This window comes from Cucumis sativus, chromosome 5 (assembly GCF_000004075.3).
Source record: "Cucumis sativus cultivar 9930 chromosome 5, Cucumber_9930_V3, whole genome shotgun sequence".
NCBI classification, from domain to species: Eukaryota; Viridiplantae; Streptophyta; class Magnoliopsida; order Cucurbitales; family Cucurbitaceae; genus Cucumis; species Cucumis sativus.
Window position 1 is genome coordinate 26,967,125 of NC_026659.2, and position 18,470 is coordinate 26,985,594.

The 18,470-nt window shown below is 36.6% G+C and overlaps 3 protein-coding genes across 5 annotated transcripts; 2 read left to right on the forward strand and 1 right to left on the reverse strand.

Annotated features, from left to right (window-relative positions):
• Positions 1 to 2,466: 2,466 nt before the first annotated feature.
• On the forward strand, positions 2,467 to 7,029 carry LOC101215813 (proline-rich receptor-like protein kinase PERK9). 3 transcript variants are annotated; one of them, XM_011657445.2, is made up of 9 exons: positions 2,468 to 2,889; positions 2,983 to 4,306; positions 4,925 to 5,347; positions 5,425 to 5,511; positions 5,587 to 5,657; positions 5,742 to 5,818; positions 5,923 to 6,070; positions 6,344 to 6,505; positions 6,621 to 7,029. In XM_011657445.2, the coding sequence occupies exons 2-9, from the start codon at positions 3,313 to 3,315 to the stop codon at positions 6,798 to 6,800; spliced, it is 2,142 nt and encodes a 713-aa protein (XP_011655747.1). In that variant the 5' UTR covers positions 2,468 to 2,889; positions 2,983 to 3,312; the 3' UTR covers positions 6,801 to 7,029. The 3 variants fall into 3 exon arrangements, with proteins under 3 accessions (XP_011655748.1, XP_011655747.1, XP_004135415.1); XM_011657446.2 differs by having other exon boundaries at positions 2,467 to 4,306; positions 4,955 to 5,347; XM_004135367.3 differs by having other exon boundaries at positions 2,468 to 4,306.
• Positions 7,030 to 8,358: 1,329 nt separating this feature from the next.
• On the forward strand, positions 8,359 to 9,418 carry LOC101207390 (probable calcium-binding protein CML16). The gene has a single exon (XM_004135079.3). The coding sequence runs from the start codon at positions 8,603 to 8,605 to the stop codon at positions 9,086 to 9,088; it is 486 nt and encodes a 161-aa protein (XP_004135127.1). The 5' UTR covers positions 8,359 to 8,602; the 3' UTR covers positions 9,089 to 9,418.
• Positions 9,419 to 10,348: 930 nt separating this feature from the next.
• On the reverse strand, positions 10,349 to 17,959 carry LOC101207148 (putative phospholipid-transporting ATPase 9). Its single transcript, XM_004135078.3, has 11 exons — positions 16,801 to 17,959; positions 14,948 to 16,296; positions 14,474 to 14,584; positions 14,120 to 14,396; positions 13,943 to 14,031; positions 13,740 to 13,848; positions 12,884 to 13,093; positions 12,680 to 12,805; positions 12,487 to 12,585; positions 12,206 to 12,397; positions 10,349 to 11,500 (listed from the first exon to the last, which is right to left on the reverse strand). The coding sequence occupies exons 1-11, from the start codon at positions 17,191 to 17,193 to the stop codon at positions 10,865 to 10,867; spliced, it is 3,591 nt and encodes a 1,196-aa protein (XP_004135126.1). The 5' UTR covers positions 17,194 to 17,959; the 3' UTR covers positions 10,349 to 10,864.
• Positions 17,960 to 18,470: the final 511 nt, after the last annotated feature.

Sequence of the window (18,470 nt, forward strand, 5' to 3'; positions counted from 1 at the left end):
TACTTGTTGACAGAACATGGGGGGGCCATCCATTAGATCTAAGTTCACATTCTCTTTTCACCTGCTGGTATCATCACCTAATCCTAACCAAGGGCAAATTATTGATATAATTTCCAACTAGGAACTAATATTAAATCCATTTCTTGTGTACCCTTCTCTGAAAGTTTCAGCTCGACACTCCAGATTACATGAGTATGACTTCAGAAGTTGCTCGTAAATTGTGTAGTTATATTTTGAGAAGTGTTCTAACATTCAGCAGCAAATCTTCATGACAGGATACTGAATAATGATTTGATTTGTTTCCTATTTTTGTAATCCATAAATGAGTTGTAGATCGAGAGGATTTCTTTAATTTTTCTTTTGTGGGCTGCACTGTAGAAACATCTAATGCAAGTTTATCATGAACTCACACTTAGATAGTTGAGTCAATGAGTTGCAAAAATGTCGGTAGAGACTATGATGAACACTCGAACACTTTTAAATGAAACGAGCTTCTTCTTGAATCATTCATTGTAGCAAAATTAGTGGCGAGAAGTGTGGTAGCGCTTGCCTTCTGCTCTCTTTTTGTACTTTTTCTTTTTTTGCAGCCTCCACTAAGGCTTAGTGAAAGGCGTAAGCTTTTATATTCGATTAGAGACATTAGTATAATGCAATGGAATAGAAAATTGGGGATAAAGAAAAAAGAGGAAGAGCAGAATAGGATGTTGGTTGCTACCAAAATGCCATATGATGATAGCTTTGAAAGAGAGCAATGTTGGAGGTTGAAGAGCCAACTATAGGTGGTAGGCGTGGGAGAGATTCACGTGTTATGTTAAAACAAAAACCCATCCTTTCACCCTTACCCTACCATTTTCACTATAAAGATTCTTCCTTTATCTTTCCAATTCAATGCCCAATTTGTTTATATTTACACATACACTCCTCATATATTTCTATATTAATCTACCACATTCTCTCATCATCTAACCAATTTTGTACCCTCCCTTTTAAACGATGCATTATGCTTCTAAACTTTATTCTCTTTGTCTTTGTTACTGTTCCAACTCTTATGCGTTCTTTGTTGCAGATCTCATGTAGATTTGACTTTTAACTTGCTTCTTTTGGTCTAATCTCACTTTTCATTTTTACGTAGAAAAGAGAATTGCACATTTATGTCGTGCTAAACCTACCCCACTCTTATGTTTAAGTTAGTAAAAGAGAGTGTTAGTTAAACTAAGTTAAAAATTTTCATTTGAAGATTACTTAATTTTTTTTTTTCGAAATTGTTAAACAGGACTATGTCTTACAACGTTAGATTTGTTTCTATCACTTTAGATTATAAGGTTGATTATTTTTCGATTGGTATATATTACTAGTTTAGCTAGTAGGTCCAAATTTCAAGACTCTAACTTTTTCCTTTTGAGATGTCTGTTTTCCTATACCTTCTTATCACGCTCACTCGTAGAATTTGGGTCCCAGCGACAAACCTGAACCTTTTTTTTTTGTTAGTATTACTTATATTTTAGTTAACCTTTATATTTTCAAATGCTTTTTTTTCCTTTGAATTTCTAATTGTGAATATTCTTTTTCACAAAAGATAAAAAAATCACACCTTGTCAAATTCAAATGCTGAATTCAGTATATGACTTGATATATATAAGATATTGTGATACATGGTCATCATTAATTCCATAATTGAGAGATTGAATATGGAAATGTCAATTTGATTTACATTTTGCTTAGTAGATTGATTAGTATCTCTAAACAAGTAAAACAAACAAAGTAATCCTCGTAATCAACCCACATTATCTCCTCTTTCTGTACCCTATTTTTCTCACCCTTTTTCCTCATATTTACCACAATTTTACACCTTCCCTTTGCTTCTGCTTAAACCCTCTTTTGTTAAATTCCCATACCCATACCATACATTTAAAAAAAAGAAAAACCACTTTTTGTTTATATTGTAATGTTCACTTTACCCTTTCACTTTAATTTATTTATTTCACAACATTCCAAAAAAGCAGGTCACCATAGACCTTTTTTTGATCTAAACTATCATGTATTAAAATGATGAAATTTATATATTTATATTAAAATTTCGGACAAATGACAAATACAATCTAAAACTTTCAATTCTATTGTAAGGTTAGCTTGTTGGTAAGGCTTGTAGAAGTTTAGAGACTCCATTAATGGTGGTGTGTAGTCGAAGTTATGATTTTGTTTGATTTAAAAGGGAACATGAGATTTTGAATTTGTTGGGTTTTGTATAAAATGAAGGCTGAAGGTGAGTAGGGGGTTGGTTTGACGAAGGCGATGAAGTTTGATTGTTCATAATTACTGTTTAGAATATTATTTAAAGGAAGAAATCAGTAATTACAATATGGATTTAAGAATGAAATTGACGTTACAGAAAAGTAAAGGTTGTGGCTAAAATTACTCGATAAAATGCTCAAATTTGCCATGTCATATAATTGATGATATTAGTGATAGTGTGAACAACGAGTCAATCAAATTTTTGTTCTTGCATTCAAACATTGGACAAAATCTTCATATATTTAATCTTTTGTGTTGCTATCAAATTGGCTTTGAAATTTCTATACCCCACAAAGCCGTGTTCTTGAGAAAACTTTTCTTCCTACAGGGAATATGAGAATCAAATTCGGCTGCACTTTCGAGGAATTCAATCTTCATTTCGATTATCAGAAAGAAAAAGAAGAAAGGAAGATTAGAGATTGAGGTTGTTGAGAAAACTGAAAAGTTTAATCTTTTTTCAGTTTCCATCTTCTTCTTCTTCTTCTTCATGGGTATTTTGATGGTGCCGGTTCCCTGCATTTCTTCTTCAATCTTTAGGAACTCATTGATCATACTGAGTAATTGAATCTTTCCCAATAAGTCTGTCTGATAATCGAGGTTTGGGTCTTTTTCTTAATTTGTGAACTTCTTGATTTTCTTTTCTTGGTCTGGTGATGATGAACTTGATTGTGTCCATTTTGTTACTTCAAGGGCTGTGATTATTTGGATTGTGCTTGAATCGGAGCTGGAGAATAGTGTTTGATTTGGCCGTATGTACAATCTTTGATTTTGCTATGAGGAGTTGAAACAGAGTACTGGTTGATTCTGGTCATGGGTTTGTGATTGTGGAGGTTTGTTTTATGAAATATCATTGGAATTTAATTTGGGAAGATTTGATTGGATGATGGGCTTGTCTGAAATATGAATATTGTGCGAAATTTGCCGATTGAATTGGGTTTCACCGAAAGTTGAAGTTTCCGTGTGAGTTGATCAACTGTGATTTTTTGCTATCTTTAAGCTTAAGCTTGGGTTTTCTCAAAAATGGCGTCCGTATCACCGGCGCCTTTTTCATCTCCGTCGCCGGCTTCTCCCTCCACTCCATCTCTGTCGCCTCCTGCCGCATCCAATTCCCCACCCAGTACTCCGTCACCATCTCCGCCGCAACAATCGCCTCCTTCGAATCAGTCTGACAACGCCACTCCTAGTTCATCTCCTCCGCCGCCGTCTCATCAACCATCTGCCACTTCACCTCCACCTACATCTGACACTCCCCCGCCATCAACACCTGCATTGTCTCCTCCGCCGCCTCCGACGGTTCCGCCGGCAACTCCATCACCAACTCCGCCCAATGCTCCACCCCCAACAACACCGGACCCTCCACCACCAGTAAGCTCCACTCCCCCAACGCCGTCTGATCCCCCACCAAATTCACCTCCACCTCCTGCAGCAGAGCCTCCTCAATCCCCTCCCCCACAATCATCAAAACCACCTGAAAATCCCCCTCCGCCGCCGCCACCACCATCACAAGCAAACCCGCCGGACAATCCATCACCACCGCCACAACCCATAAACCCACCTGAGAGTTCACCCCCACCCCCACCATCAGCACCTCCAGAAACCTCACCTCCCTCCCCAGCATCAATACCTCCTAGAAATTCACCGCCACCCCCAAGGCCTTCTCCCCCTCCCAGTGATCCCTCACCGTCAAGTCCTCCTCCCAATTCATCACTACCCCCATCTCCACCACCTCCGCCGTCGCGTCTTTCTCCTCCATTACCTTCTAAACCCCCAACATTGCCGTCGGGGAATCGTACGGGCGATGGTTCTGGTCCTAATGATGGAGGAGCAAATTCTAATTCCAACAGCAATGGAGGGATCAGTAGTGGGGGTGTGATTGCCATTGGTGTAGCGGCAGGAATTGTAGTGCTTTTCATAATTGGATTTGTTGTATGGTACATCAGAAAGCCAAGGAAAAATGATTCTGGGCGTGGAGGTTACATTATGCCATCCTCTCTGGGTTCCTCTCCTAAGTCGGGTACTGCAATGTAAATATTGTTTCATTATCATACACATCTATGGTTTACCTTCCTGCCCAACAATTTATTGCATTAATTTGTTTCAAGAACATACGACCTATTCTGTTAGGACCACAGACCTCTTCGTTTATGATTGGCTTCTGCCTGCTTGATAATTCATTGGGATTTCGATTTGGTCCTTGTGTTTCTCGTAAAGAACATAACCAATGTCCTGGTATATTTTGTCTGATAATTAGCCTCTCCAAGTTTCTACCATGATATGATATTTTCGACTTAGTCTAAATCCATGTTTTACTTTTTGCTTCTACCAGAAGGTTTTGTACCAGTAGAGTTATTGTCTCCACTTCTAACTTATATAGATGTTCAGGTTTCAAACATCTTTAGTGCAAATGCAGATGTGTTATTTTTGTTTCAGTTTTTGTAATTAGAATATTTATTGCGGAAGGCATCTTCTTTTTATGATTTGTAGTCGGAGCATGTAATGACTTGGTACTTCTGGATGTGCCATTTTTGGGGAGTTCCAATTTTTGTTATGAAGTTTTATTAGAAAAAAGAAAATATTGATTGAGCCGTAGGGTAAGTACTGAAGTTCAAGAATTTATGTAATTTTTTCGTAGAATCATCCCTTATGAAGGTCCATTCCTCAGTTCATCAAGACATACATGCCACCGGTAGTGGCAGTGGTGGAATATACACTCCAAGAGAGCCTGGTGGGGTGGGGAGTTCGAGGCCATTGTTTACATATGAAGAACTGTTCAAAGCAACAAATGCATTTTCTACTCAGAACCTCTTAGGAGAAGGAGGATTTGGTTCTGTTTATAAAGGATATCTTCCAGATGGAAGAGTGGTTGCAGTGAAGGAGCTAAAGATTGGTGGTGGTCAAGGTGAGCTGGAATTCAAAGCTGAAGTCGAGATTATTGGTCGTGTTCACCACCGCCATTTGGTTTCTCTTGTGGGCTATTGTATTTCAGAACATCAAAGGTTGCTGGTCTATGATTACGTCTCTAACAATTCACTTTACTACCATCTTCATCTCAAAGGTATTATTATTTATATACTTTTTTGACTTGTCATCATAGTTAGCCAAAATTAATCTTTGCTCTCCTTTCTACACTAGGCAATGGTGAGCTCGTTCTGGAATGGGCAAAGCGCATTAAGATTGCAGCTGGTGCAGCCCGGGGCATTGCTTATCTTCATGAAGACTGTAAGTTCATGTACCTTTATCTGTAGAATCAGCTGACTGATGTCAACCTTAAGACTGACGATTTCATTATATCAGGTCATCCTCGAATTATCCACCGTGATATCAAATCCTCAAACATTCTTCTAGATGAAAACTTCGAAGCTCGAGTATGCACCATGTTTCACAATCTATGCTAAAATGCTTTGCTTAAAAACTCTGTGTGATTCATGTTTTTATTGGTTATCATGCAGGTTTCAGACTTTGGGCTTGCCAAATTAGCTCTCGACGAACAAACTCATATAACAACCCGTGTTGTGGGAACTTTTGGGTAGGAAGTTTATGATTGTTGATTGGTACCAAAGCCTCTTAGAATTCTTGTCTTTGAAATCTGTAAATAATTATTATCTCATGTTGCTTTTTTTTTTCTTGTAGATATGTTGCCCCTGAATATGCATCAAGTGGAAAGTTAACCGAGAGATCAGATGTATTTTCTTTTGGAGTTGTACTTCTCGAGCTGATTACCGGTCGAAAGGCTGTGGATGCATCCCAACCAATGGGGAACGAGAGCCTTGTCGAATGGGTAAATCTATCCCTGCTTCTCTTGTAGGTTTTCACTGATATGGATATGATATGATGATGCCACACTTTTCATGATTTTGTTATTGACTGATCACAAGTATCATAACACACACTTAACATTGTGAAATGTTCTTGAATGATTTATCTAGTTCCTCCACATCAAATTCCCCAAACAGTTACTGATAAGTTACATCTAAAACATTTACCAATGCTATAAAATGGAGATTTTCAAACTCCCAAATCAATCGTTTCTGACAATGCTCTCATTTTTCAGGCTCGGCCTTTACTTAACCACGCACTCGACAATCAAGATTTCGAAACCCTGGTAGACCCAAGGCTTGAAAGGAACTACGACGAGAGTGAAATGTTGAGGATGATAGGAATAGCTGCTGCTTGCGTGCGCCACTCATCTGCCAAGAGACCGCAGATGGGACAGGTCGTGTTTCTGTTACTGATTCGTAATATGAATACATAAAACCGAAACTAAACCATTCGCTTACATCTTTTGCAGTATTGTAACAGAATTATTCTTCTCATGTTCTCATTCTCAGGTTGTTAGAGCTTTTGATAGTTTAGCAACTGCAGATTTAAGTAATGGAATGAGATTTGGGGAGAGTCAAGGTTTCGACTCCGGTCAACAATCTGCCGAAATTAGATTTTTCCGAATGCTTGCGTTCGGTAACCAAGATTACAGTTCAGACTTTTATAGCCAAGGTAGCTCAAATGCCTGATTGAATAGGAGATTTTGTAGATGTAATAGAGAGGAGAAATATCACCTTGACCAGGAAGGCTTTTTTCTTTGCTGACTGGAAGTAAGGTTGATTACAAGAGCACCTTCATGTAAATGCAAAGTATATATGAACAAACCCACCCCAATTCATACTCAATTGATTCCATCATTGTTCATACATGTATAAATCATATTTCTCCAATGAATTTTTGTTTTATTAGTCTAACCAATATGATACTTTTGGGTTTAGGAATTCTTTTATTAAGTTTTGACATTTACATTTATAGCACCTAATTTTGGCAAGTGGAACACAAATTTGTAAATGTCAAAACTTAGTTTTCCTTGGGGGGGAAATTGATCAAGTGTGAAGAACAAGATTTCTTTGTAAATGTCAAAGCTTAATACTTGAATTGTGAAGATTGAGATTTCTGATTGAGTGTTGGGAGGAAAAAATGAACAAAGAAAGAAACTCAAACTTTTGTAAATACATATGGTGAAATCTCAGAGGTTGGTTGAAGCCTAACTTAGGCCTAACACAAACTTGACCTGAAAGTTAAAAGGTTAATGGAGTGGTCAAATTAATAGATTAGATATCAATAATTGCTTTAGAAATTGAGGCCATTCTGAGTGGCTCATCAATATTATTAAATTACACCTTATTGTTATTGTTCTAGTACATAAATGAAAAGTCCTTTAAACCAACCTAAATCCTAAGTGCAGTTTAAATTTTAATTTCTGTTGTAACATATGGACACAACTGGGAGTTGTTTACATGTTAAAATCATTTAAAATATGTGTATAAATACTCAAAAACCAGGTTTGAGTCATTTCATTTCCTCAAACAAGATTAAACGAGAAATAATCGAGTTGAGCTCAATGATGAGAATCCTACCGCTTAACTTTAAGAGATAAACCTACACTATCATCGAGTATATTGCACATGTACAAAATAAATGTTATAGATGATGGGCTCTAGAAATAGTCTCATTCTACTAACTTAGACATCTTAGTGTATTTGAATCAAAACAACACCCGTCGAGTTTTGGTTTTTTAGAAATTTTGTTAGGAAAGAGAAGAATTGGTTGAAAGTTTCACACCAATGTATTAAATACATAAATATTTAAATATGAAAAACCAAAGCTTAGAAAGAAACAAGTATTAACAAAGTGAACTTAGTTTAGTGGTAATCAATATTCACGTTAGAAAATAATTTTAGTATTAAAAAGGGATAGTTGCAAATATTAAAAAGAATTGTAACTGTAAATATGAAAAGTAGATTAAAATGTATAAATGATACAAGTGTATTAAGAGTTTTTTAAAAAGTTGGTATATAGTTGATTATTATTTTAAAAATGGTTAAAAGGAAAAGATGGTGCAATATAAAGTGGAGCAGGACTGTACGGTACAAGTTGATAATGTGGGCCTAAAATACTTTTTTAGTTGGGCCGGAAAAGATTTTTAGTTGGGCTTGTAAGGTTGGAACCCAACCCAAACAAAATGGAGGTATAGGCCCATTTGGATTTTAAAGCAATAATATATAGGAATAATAAGAGATATGAAAGTGAAGTGGTGAGAAGTCAAGAAAAGAAAAGAAAAGAAAAGAGGGTAATGAGCTGTGTGTTGTGTTGATCCATTTTGGATCGAAATTCCCAAAGAACGCGGTTTGTTAATTGAAGTTTCAAACAGTTTCCCTTTCAAACCTCACATCCCTAACTGACCAATTCCCTTCCTTTTCCCCATTTTTTCCAAAACCCCTTCTAACCTCCTCCATCGGATCTTGTCGAATCGTCTGAAACCATTTCCATGGCTTCCATTCAATCCGACCACCAGCTCAAGCAGCTGCACGACATTTTCAGGCGTTTCGACATGAATTCCGATGGCAGTCTCACCCAACTCGAACTCGGCGCCCTCCTCCGCTCCCTCGGCATCAAACCCTCCGGCGACCAACTCCATTCTCTCCTCTCCAACATGGATTCCAACGGCAACGGCTCCATCGAATTCGATGAACTCGTCAATGCCATTCTCCCCGATATGAACGATGATATTCTCGTCAACCAAGAGCAGTTGATGGAGGTTTTCAGATCTTTCGATCGCGATGGTAATGGCTACATCACCGCCGCCGAGCTCGCTGGTTCCATGGCCAAAATGGGCCATCCTCTCACCTACCGGGAACTCTCCGATATGATGCGCCAGGCCGATACCGACGGCGACGGCGTTATTAGCTTCAATGAATTCACCACCGTCATGGCTAAATCCGCCGCGGATTTTCTCGGGCTTACATTTGCGTAGATCAAGTTCTTCATTCCCTCCCCCTTTTTTTTCTTTAGATGTACATAGCAAGATATTATAACCATTCTGATCGTGATCCTGCTCCTGTTCCTGATTCTGATTCTAATCGGTGTTCATCTTCGGTGATTAATTTCTCCATAAGTTTTTCTGGGTAAATCACCAAATTCCAAATAGAGAAAGAGAGAATCAATCAAATGTTCAAAACTATGGTTTGGTCCAATGATGTGTTTCAACTCTGTATTCTAAATTCCAACTTGCTTCATCAACTTGTATTATTTCTTCCCCTAATCTATCTTATTATCTTATTATCTTATTACCTTATTACCGTAATATTTATATCATCTTTTCTCTTCTCTCTTCCTAGAATTTAATTTGGTTAATTTTATGCAAGTTTTCTTTGTTTCATTCGTTCAAGAAAGCTACAACTTTAGTCTTTCACTTTGTCACTTTGATTTGATAAACTTTGTTTTTAGATTACGCTTTCTAAATATTTAGATTACTCTACATTACTTTAGAATTTTGAAGTTTGTAACATCCTATTAAACAGTGGAAAAAAACTTTAGTTTGAACAACTTCATTTAAAAAAAAAAAAAAAAAAAACTATGACAAAATTATTGTAAATTATATTAACATAGATAATAATGTGATAAAATATTCTTATATTAATTGAATCAAATGATAGAGTGAATAAAGTATATATGTATTTTATATTACTCACCATCTTAGATTGGTTTATTGTTCTTTGAAATTTCATCGAAAACCATTTTTAGATCTTTTGTGCTTTTTGGAGTATTGAAATATAATCTTCTTTTAGAGAGTTTTGTTCAACTTGAGGCTAAAGAGGAGCAATTTTGCACAAGTTTGTTTCTATTGAGATAATTTCTTTATCTAATTATCTGTGATTTTTTTCCTTGTTAAATTGTATATGTTTATCAATAAATAATTTCATAATTAGGTTGGTAATTAGCTACTTTATTATAAAATACAATTTTCCTTTGTCCTGAAATGTACTAATCCTTACATGATTAAGATTCCTTCAACAACTTTTCTTTTATTTTTTACCTTTTCTTTTCCTCATTTATTAACTATCTGTCTTCATTGGACCCATTCAACTGCCAAAACATTTTCATTCCTAGAATACCCTCATGGCTTGTCTAATGTGCATGGTTTGTCTGGACATAGGAAGATTCAACTTCCATCAGACGTTGAAACTTCAAGCTTGCCTGGGAGAGAGGGAAGAGACCGATGATATGATTGATGTCCCTCATAAAGCTGTTTTCTTCCATTTGAATAAGAGTTACAAAGTGTAGTAGAAGAAAAAGAAAATAAATGAAAAACAAAGGGGCAATAGTCTAAATACTCAAACTAGCTCTATATCAGTTTCTTTGCAACAATTCAAAAAGTTACAACGATTACCGTATAAATGTCTAGTCGTATATTACAAATAAAAAGAAAGGCTCTGCTGTAATGTTCTTTTTTTTGTTATTAAACTAATGTTACCTAATCCTACAATGAATTCCCTCACTTTTGTAATGTACATAAGAAGTTGAAAGAGTATAAAACAAAGGTTCTTCCAACAACTATCTTTTTGCTGATGCTTCTTATGTATTCTCTTGCCACGGGCTATGTACGCTTTTTCTTCATATCAGATTTGTCCAAGAGCAAGAAAACATCATATTTAATATGTATTGTGGGTGGTTTTATCTGTTAACATATTAGAGGAAATCTTCATCTTTTGAAGACAAACAGTGAAGATAGATACCAATGCTGTGTTCGTCAAGTAGCATTCTTGTTTCTCTCTTTCAATTTGCTCCTTTTGGCTGCTAACCGTGCAGTGGAACCTACACTCGTTGATCGGAAAGTGGAAGTGTTCCGCAAAATACTACAGTACTCTTGGTTGTCTAGTTGCCCTTCATTCCTAATCCATAAAATCAATTGATGATACATGGGAAGGAACCTAGTCTGTATAGCTGTGTAGGAGAAGTACGGAATGAGTGTTGAGATGACCACAAATAGAAGCACGAGCCAGTAGGAAGGGCCAGGGGCAAGGACTTCGATGAAGATCTTATAAGCATTGGTCGAAAAGGTGGGGGTCATGGATCCATAGATCAGGAGAAAAATGTACCAAATCGAAATGGAACCCCAGATAAAAAGATGTTGTATCAAGGTGAAGTAACTAACAGCGAGTGCCATTTGCAAGTTTACAACCCAAACAACACATGAGTACATTGTTGCACCCAGAATATCTCGCCCTGCAGTTTTTCCATCAGAGTTGAACGCCTGATGCTCAAGTGATTTAGTGCATAGGATGAAAATGATCACGGCACTGCACAATCCATTAAACATCCAACTGAGTATTCGGAGCCAGCTGAAAAGAACATTCTGCACCCCTTGTTGGTATAAGAGAGGAAACTGCCACATAAAACAAAGAAATGAAGCCTAAAATTCGGCCAATTGCACTCATTTTTACATGGACCTACTGGTCTTAATGCAAAATATAGATAAGTCATTTTCCTATGGTGTTTTTTTTTTTCTTGGTCTTGTCTTCTTCTTTAACCTCTTCCCCTATATTCTTTTGATTCCTTGGCTTTCCTCTTCTTATATCCTCTTGTGACTTGAAAACCTAAATTGTAGAATTTCCTATGGTGTTTTTTTATTCTGTTTTCTCTCTAAGAATCCCTACTCTTGCGATAATTGTGAGGCAAACTTGAGGCCTTCATTTTCTTACACAAGAAAAAGATGGAATATATGTGCATGGTCCTCAAGGTGTTTCAGGGTTGAAGCAATCAAATGGATTTATGTTTGAAAAGAATGAAAAGGATTTACATAATTTCAAATTTTTACTGGGTTTTGATCTCATGAATCAATTGTAGGCTAGTGTTCATGAGAAAATGGCAAAAACGGCCATAACTAGAATGGCTTCCTGGCCGGTTTCCATCAAAGAGCCCTCCCCATTACTTCAGTAGAACTCAAGCAGTTATAGGAACAGTATATGTAATTCACAAATCAAGGGTCAAAGGTCAAAATATATGCCATTCATTTATGTTCCAAAAAAGAAGCTTGTATTTCACCCTGCGGTACATGCAAACCTTTCGAAAAACAGGAATATAAGCATACCTGGAGGCAGAGTCTTGCAGATACATCCTGATCAAAAACTCCCAAAGCTACCACCGGAAGCGACGAGAAGAAAACATTGTAAAGTGATAAAAACCAATCATTATATATAGGTTGCCCAGAGAATGATGTGAATGCTTCGTATAGGAATATGGTAAAACCAAAAGTAATATTCTTATAGAAAAAGTAGCAAATCTGCAAATAGAGAGGTAAACTCATCAATAAAAAAGAATGAGAATTATGAAAAACGATATTGGCTGAATCCAGATATGTAAATGTATTACCATTGATGATATCCTTCTGTAGCACCAATGTCCATGCACAAGAAGCAGTTGCTCTAAGAATTTAAACTGTGCTATTGCAACATCACTTGACATAACGGCCTGGGATGAAATATAAAAAACTTGGTGAGATGTTGAAAAAATAATATTGTTCTTGAATTATCAGAACATAAGTCTCATCTACACTCTTCAGCACCTGCATTCCTTCCGCACCACTAATGCCCACTCCAATGTCAGCTTCTTGAAGCATCCCTACATCATTGGCACCATCACCAATAGCTAAAGTTGTTTTCCGTGTTCCAGATTTAACCAACCTTGTCACCTGCCACCATAAATCAAGGTCAATATTTTTAGATAAGACTTTTAAGCAAAAATAAAGACTAAAAGTACGAAAACCAACCAGTGCCTTCTGTTTTGGAGATGAACGGCAGCAAATAACAGAAGCACAATGTGTCGCTACCTCAAGAAACAATGCCTTAATACTGTCCTCTAAAGCATAAGAAAGTGACTTTCCATCAATAATTAATGCAAATGCTTCAGATAACCCATTTGGTGAAGTGATCTGAGCTCTCCCTTGAGTAATTTGATCAAGGACGCATTGCATTGATGCCTACAAGATTGTCAGAAAGATTTCACCACAAAGAAGGATGGGAGTCAGATGATAATTAAAGAAAAGTGACAATAATATTTCAACATACAGAAAAACAAAAAAAGAAAAACTTCTCTTTAAAAAAATTTAGTTTTCAGTGATAAAAAGGTCCAACCATGCTCAGTAAAATATCCATTGAAAACCGTTATCTTCATACTTTAAATAGTTGAATATTTTATAATGTTTGATTCATCTCCAGCACAACGTAGAGAAAAATTGAGTTCAGGAAACTCTCCGAATCTCAAATAGAGAATTTTTTGTCACAAAAAAGCAAGAACAACATCAACCAGGAAGAGAGAAAAACAAGAAATAACACAAGCACTTGTTGATTTAGCCATTTAGTTCATACATCCTTCGTGTTTCTATAAAATTCTATCATTGATGTAAATATTCAATTCATGGGCAAAGCCTACTCAACAAGTGGGATGTAAGATAATGTATAGGATATATACATCCATATTTAAAATCTGTAGCATCAGGAAAAAATTTAAATGATGTATATACAAAAGCAACAAATATCAGATTGTCCATGCCAACACGTACACATAAACAAGAATGGTTATGTGGACTCCGCGGTTTAGTTAATGAGGAATGAATATAGATTCACCTTGATTATAGAAGCCTTGTCCCCTGTCTTTTCTATAGCCTGAATTTCTGATGACTCCAGAGTAATAACAATTTGCTTCATATCTTGTCGTAGTAAGCTACAGGCAAAACTGTAATTTTACGCCCTAGAGTTAGTTTTAGTCCAGATATGATACAACTGGGCCTCAAATGGACATTTCAAATCAGGAAAACAAGTATCCATACCCAATATTAATGGCAGTCTCCATTTTGTCCCCGGTTAAAACCCAAATCTTAATTCCCGCCTGAGCAAGCTTGTCAATGCACTCAGGAACCTAACAGCAAAATAGGAATAAACATCAATTTCAATCCCTTTTGTTACAGTGATTCACCATTATCAACCGTTGACACTTCTCAACCCACCCCATTTTGAAGCTTGTCCTCAACTGCAGTGGCGCCAAGAAGAATTAGATTCCTTTCGATTTTGTCAGTTACTTTCTCAATCAATGATTCTCGATCTGCACTAACAGAACTTTTGGCCTTCATGAACTCGTTGTCAAATTCTCTGAATTCTTCCTCTTCAAGCTCACGATAGGCAAGTATCAAAGTCCTCAATCCCGCATCAGCATACTCATTGACATGTTCCTTGGTCTCCTCTTCAAACTTCCTTCCATTCTTTCCAAGCCTTTCAAACATGATACTGCAAGAGGAATGGAAATATGGTGATTCTAGAGATAAGAATTTGATAAACCACAACCCTTCGTTTAAACCACAGACCTGTCTGCACCTTTACAGAATAATAATATTTTATCCTCCTCATCTCTTATTATAACAGACATCCGCTTTCTTGAGCTATTAAACTCCAAAACATGCAGCAGTTTATATGTCCTGCAAAAAGAGAACACTGATGACAATGGTGGCAGTTGACGATCAACAAAATGATACATCTATCATCTATATGTGAGCATGGAAACAGAGAGAGAGAGAGAGTAAGAGAGACATTTTAGGTACACCAAGCAGAGCATGCCACACAATATCAACTAAGGATACAATCTACAATATGCCACTATGAGCCGGAGAGTGGGAGTGGTTGAAAGAAAAATCAGGAACGGTGCCCATCTACCACCACTAAATTTCTTTAACTTACAGAAAAAGCTAGATTCAATGCCTTAAATTTGTCATGTGTTTTGAATATATGAAGCTCATGAGTATGCTAACAATCAACCGATAGCAGATATAGTAAACAGTCACCTATCAACTTTCTTGCCTAATGAAGGATCAAATTCATGGAGTGCTATACTTGTCTGTGTTCTTTTGTAGAACTCAAAGCCAAGTTCTCTAGCTGCAATCACAAATGCTGCTTCATCTGGAGATTCAGCCTCATAAGAAACCTCTCCATTATCCTCATTGATTTCAGGTATTGCTGTATGACAAGTTGCAAGAAGACGGAAAAACATTTGAATGACATTTGCATGAGGCTCGTTAACCCAATTCCCATTCATAATCCTAACATCCTTAAAATTGAAGCCCTTGATATGTGAAGCTTTATCATTGCCATCCTCATGGTGATTCACCCCGTTGGTAGCCTCATGCAGAGGTGAATCCTTTTGTTTACCTATAGCCCTTTCTACCTCTGTGAAACCCTGTCCATAAGCCCTCCCTGCAATAGAACACTTAATGAACTCCATTGAATTACAGGTCAGTGTTCCAGTCTTGTCAGAGAGTATTGTATCGACTTGACCAAGTTCTTCATTCAAATTTGAGGTGCGCGCACGAGCAGGTTTGTTAGCTTCTTCATAATACATATTAATATCTTGATTGATAAATATGCTCTGAAGAACTTTGACAATTTCTATTGATACATACAGTGAAATTGGAATGAAGTAGTTATATAACATCAGTGCCGTAAGAAAATGGAAAACTGCAGCTATTGGAGCCCTTTTTGGATCAAAGAAAATTCTGGCATCATCAGGCCTGAGATACCATCTCTTCATTCTCCCATTTTCCAAATCATCGTCAGTCACAAAGCCAAAAAATATAGATCCTACAAGAGCAAGAAAAAATAGAAGACAGAACAAAATATATATAATTTTATCCATTTTCCTCTCAACCTTGCTTCTCTTTGAAGGTGGATCCGTAGAATTTTGAATAACTTTTGTGTCACGACCAGTGAAGACAGCCACCCCATATATATAATCTGTATTCCGGAGTTTAGAGTCTCGAAGGAGTAGTTGTTGAGGAGATAGAGGATATTGTTGCTCTTCCAACTCCATACTACCAACAAAACTGTACAAATTTGCATTTGGATCCTCACATTTTATGATAGCCTTGAAGCTGTTGAACATAGAATCCTCGTTCATATGTGAAGTCACCTCCAATGCTTGTTTTAGTTTCAAATTTGTCTCACCATCAAGGTTCATTGTCTCAACATAGCAGATTGCATCCTCATAACTGGATGAAAGCAATATAATATCTGCTGGAAAGAATTCATCCTTCTCCACTCTCACAATATCACCCACCCTAAGATTTTTCCACTCTATGTGATCAAAAACTCCTTCACCTTGATGCACTTTAACCTTTCTATTGTTAACCTCAATATCCTGAAAAGGGCCAATAGCAAAATTAGAGACCAATGTGAGATGAATAGCAAAAATTAATATGAGGATTTATATTAATTTTATAATTTCTGAAATCATCTATCTTTCAAATCCTTATAATCTTTTAGGCAAAATTAATAACAGTACACAGCACATGAATCCCAACAAAAACTTATCATTTATGGATGTTTTCATGTTTAACCCAAACCCCTATTAACTGCCAAGAATATCATTAAATTAGTTAATATCATCCCCTACAAAGTTCGCTATAGCCACCCAAAGAAAGATAGCACCCTTTCATTCATAATGAAACTACGTCTGCCATAAAGGGGAATCTGGCAAAGAAAAATGATCTTTCCAACATTTCAAAATGAATTGAGGAAACTTCAACGTGATAATTCAGTTCAATATATTAGGATTAACATAGAGAAGAGGAGTTAAGAGGCCATGAAAGGATCAAGTTTAACACATCGAGTCAAACAACTAAACAACAAGAGAAATACATACCTGTTTTTTCCGCCTCCAATCCTCAATCCCTTCTTTGATCATTGTGGCCGAAATGACAAGAATAAGAGGGATGATCGCACTGACAGCCGTGTAAGGAGCAAGAGGAGTAAAAGCGAGAATCCCACTGACCAAAAAATAGAAATTGGCCACCCTCCTGAATTGCTCAAACAATGACTTAGGCAGGAAAGTAGCTAGAGTATACTTAGTAGTACTAATACGATTGTCTATGTAGTTTCGAATTTCTGCCTCAAAACACTCTGGTTCGTTACAGAAAACAACTCGAGAAAACCCCGGACCCCCAAGTTGTGAATGATCATCCTTTAAAGAAGCTTTCCCACATGCAAACGAGTAGATCTTGCTAAAATGCAGCTTTCTCCTCCTGCCACCGCCCATTTTTTTCTATCCCACCGATTGAAGTTCCCACAATTTACACGGTACAACTAAAAGAAATTTTAACAACATCCAAATGAAGAAATCTTGGAATTCCCCAAACATCCACTCCTCCAATCCAAAAGGGGAAAAAGTAAAGAAACCCAATACCAAAACTAAAACAGACCCATGTTAACAACAACTTTAAACATTATCAAGTCGAAAGCTCAAAAGTACAGTACCCAAATCGAATCAACACTAATAAATGATGTGAATCTTTGAAAGTTCCTTTGCAGAGTAGGAGCCAACCCCAGTTGAGAGAAAGAGAACGTGATAAGAAAGGATCAGAAAAAACCCATGAAAAAACATATAAAGATGGGTTTATATTGTAATCTCCGTCCTCATCATAAAAACCCAGAAACAGAAAACTTCAAAATTTTCAAGAAATGCCAGATACCGCCAAAGCGTTTCGGCGGAAAGCCACCAAAAAGTTGGAGGAGCAAAACAGAGAGATACAAGTAAAGATTTCCATATATGTAACTCTTCCTCGATACCTTGAAGTTTTATACGAAGACTTGGACTCGATCTCTCGCATTTTTTTTCTTTTCTCTCCACTTTTCAAGAAGCCGCGCTTTTAATTATTTCAACCACCAAATTTTCTTCTCTTCTGCCATGATTGTTTCGGAATTCGGCAAGTTTCCTAGATAACACAAAAGACAGAGAATGTCATTACCCATTTGGCAGAAATGAAAACGCTAGTGAGTGTTTGATATTTAAAAGCTTTACAGAAAAAAAGAAAAAGAAAAACTCCGAAGCTCACCACCAATGGCGACTGTTTTTCTCTTCTGCATCAGTTTGCCTTTCTCCACGGAATAATATAGAAGAACAAACAGACAAAACAATAAACAAACTTTTCTTTTCCTTCTAAAATCCCATTAATTTGTAATTTGCTTCTATTATTTTTCCATTGTCATACATTCGATTTGTTACTAATAACTTGGTTAATATAGTTTAATTATAGGAGTTTTCCCTTCACTTGAAGCAAATTAAAGTGGAGATTTTTACAGCAAAATACCTCAAAAAAAAGGGACCTTGAAGAATCTGAAAATGAATTAAAAATAAAAATTTTCAAAAGGGAAATTAAAACTAAGATGTAATTAAAGAATTTTTTGCGATTGATTAATTAACTAAAGATGCGAAACGTATCGATTGTGGTCAAAGTCAAACCAATCTCACCCTTCACTGTCTTTCTTAATTGATGTGATTAATTCCAAAAATATTTATTTTTACACCTACTATAC

Excerpts from the sequence above, each read along its gene's own strand:
- LOC101215813 (XM_004135367.3), top strand. The coding sequence starts at position 3,313 with ATGGCGTCCGTATCACCGGCGCCTTTTTCATCTCCGTCGCCGGCTTCT. Across the intron at positions 4,307-4,924 it reads GGGTTCCTCTCCTAAGTCGG|AATCATCCCTTATGAAGGTC; the intron begins GTACTGCAATGT and ends ATTTTTTCGTAG. Across the intron at positions 5,348-5,424 it reads CTACCATCTTCATCTCAAAG|GCAATGGTGAGCTCGTTCTG; the intron begins GTATTATTATTT and ends TTTCTACACTAG.
- LOC101207390 (XM_004135079.3), top strand. The coding sequence starts at position 8,603 with ATGGCTTCCATTCAATCCGACCACCAGCTCAAGCAGCTGCACGACATT.
- LOC101207148 (XM_004135078.3), bottom strand. The coding sequence starts at position 17,193 with ATGGGCGGTGGCAGGAGGAGAAAGCTGCATTTTAGCAAGATCTACTCG. Across the intron at positions 13,849-13,942 it reads GAGACTGCCATTAATATTGG|TTTTGCCTGTAGCTTACTAC; the intron begins GTATGGATACTT and ends GTAAAATTACAG. Across the intron at positions 13,094-13,739 it reads ACAAGGCTTCTATAATCAAG|GCATCAATGCAATGCGTCCT; the intron begins GTGAATCTATAT and ends ACAATCTTGTAG.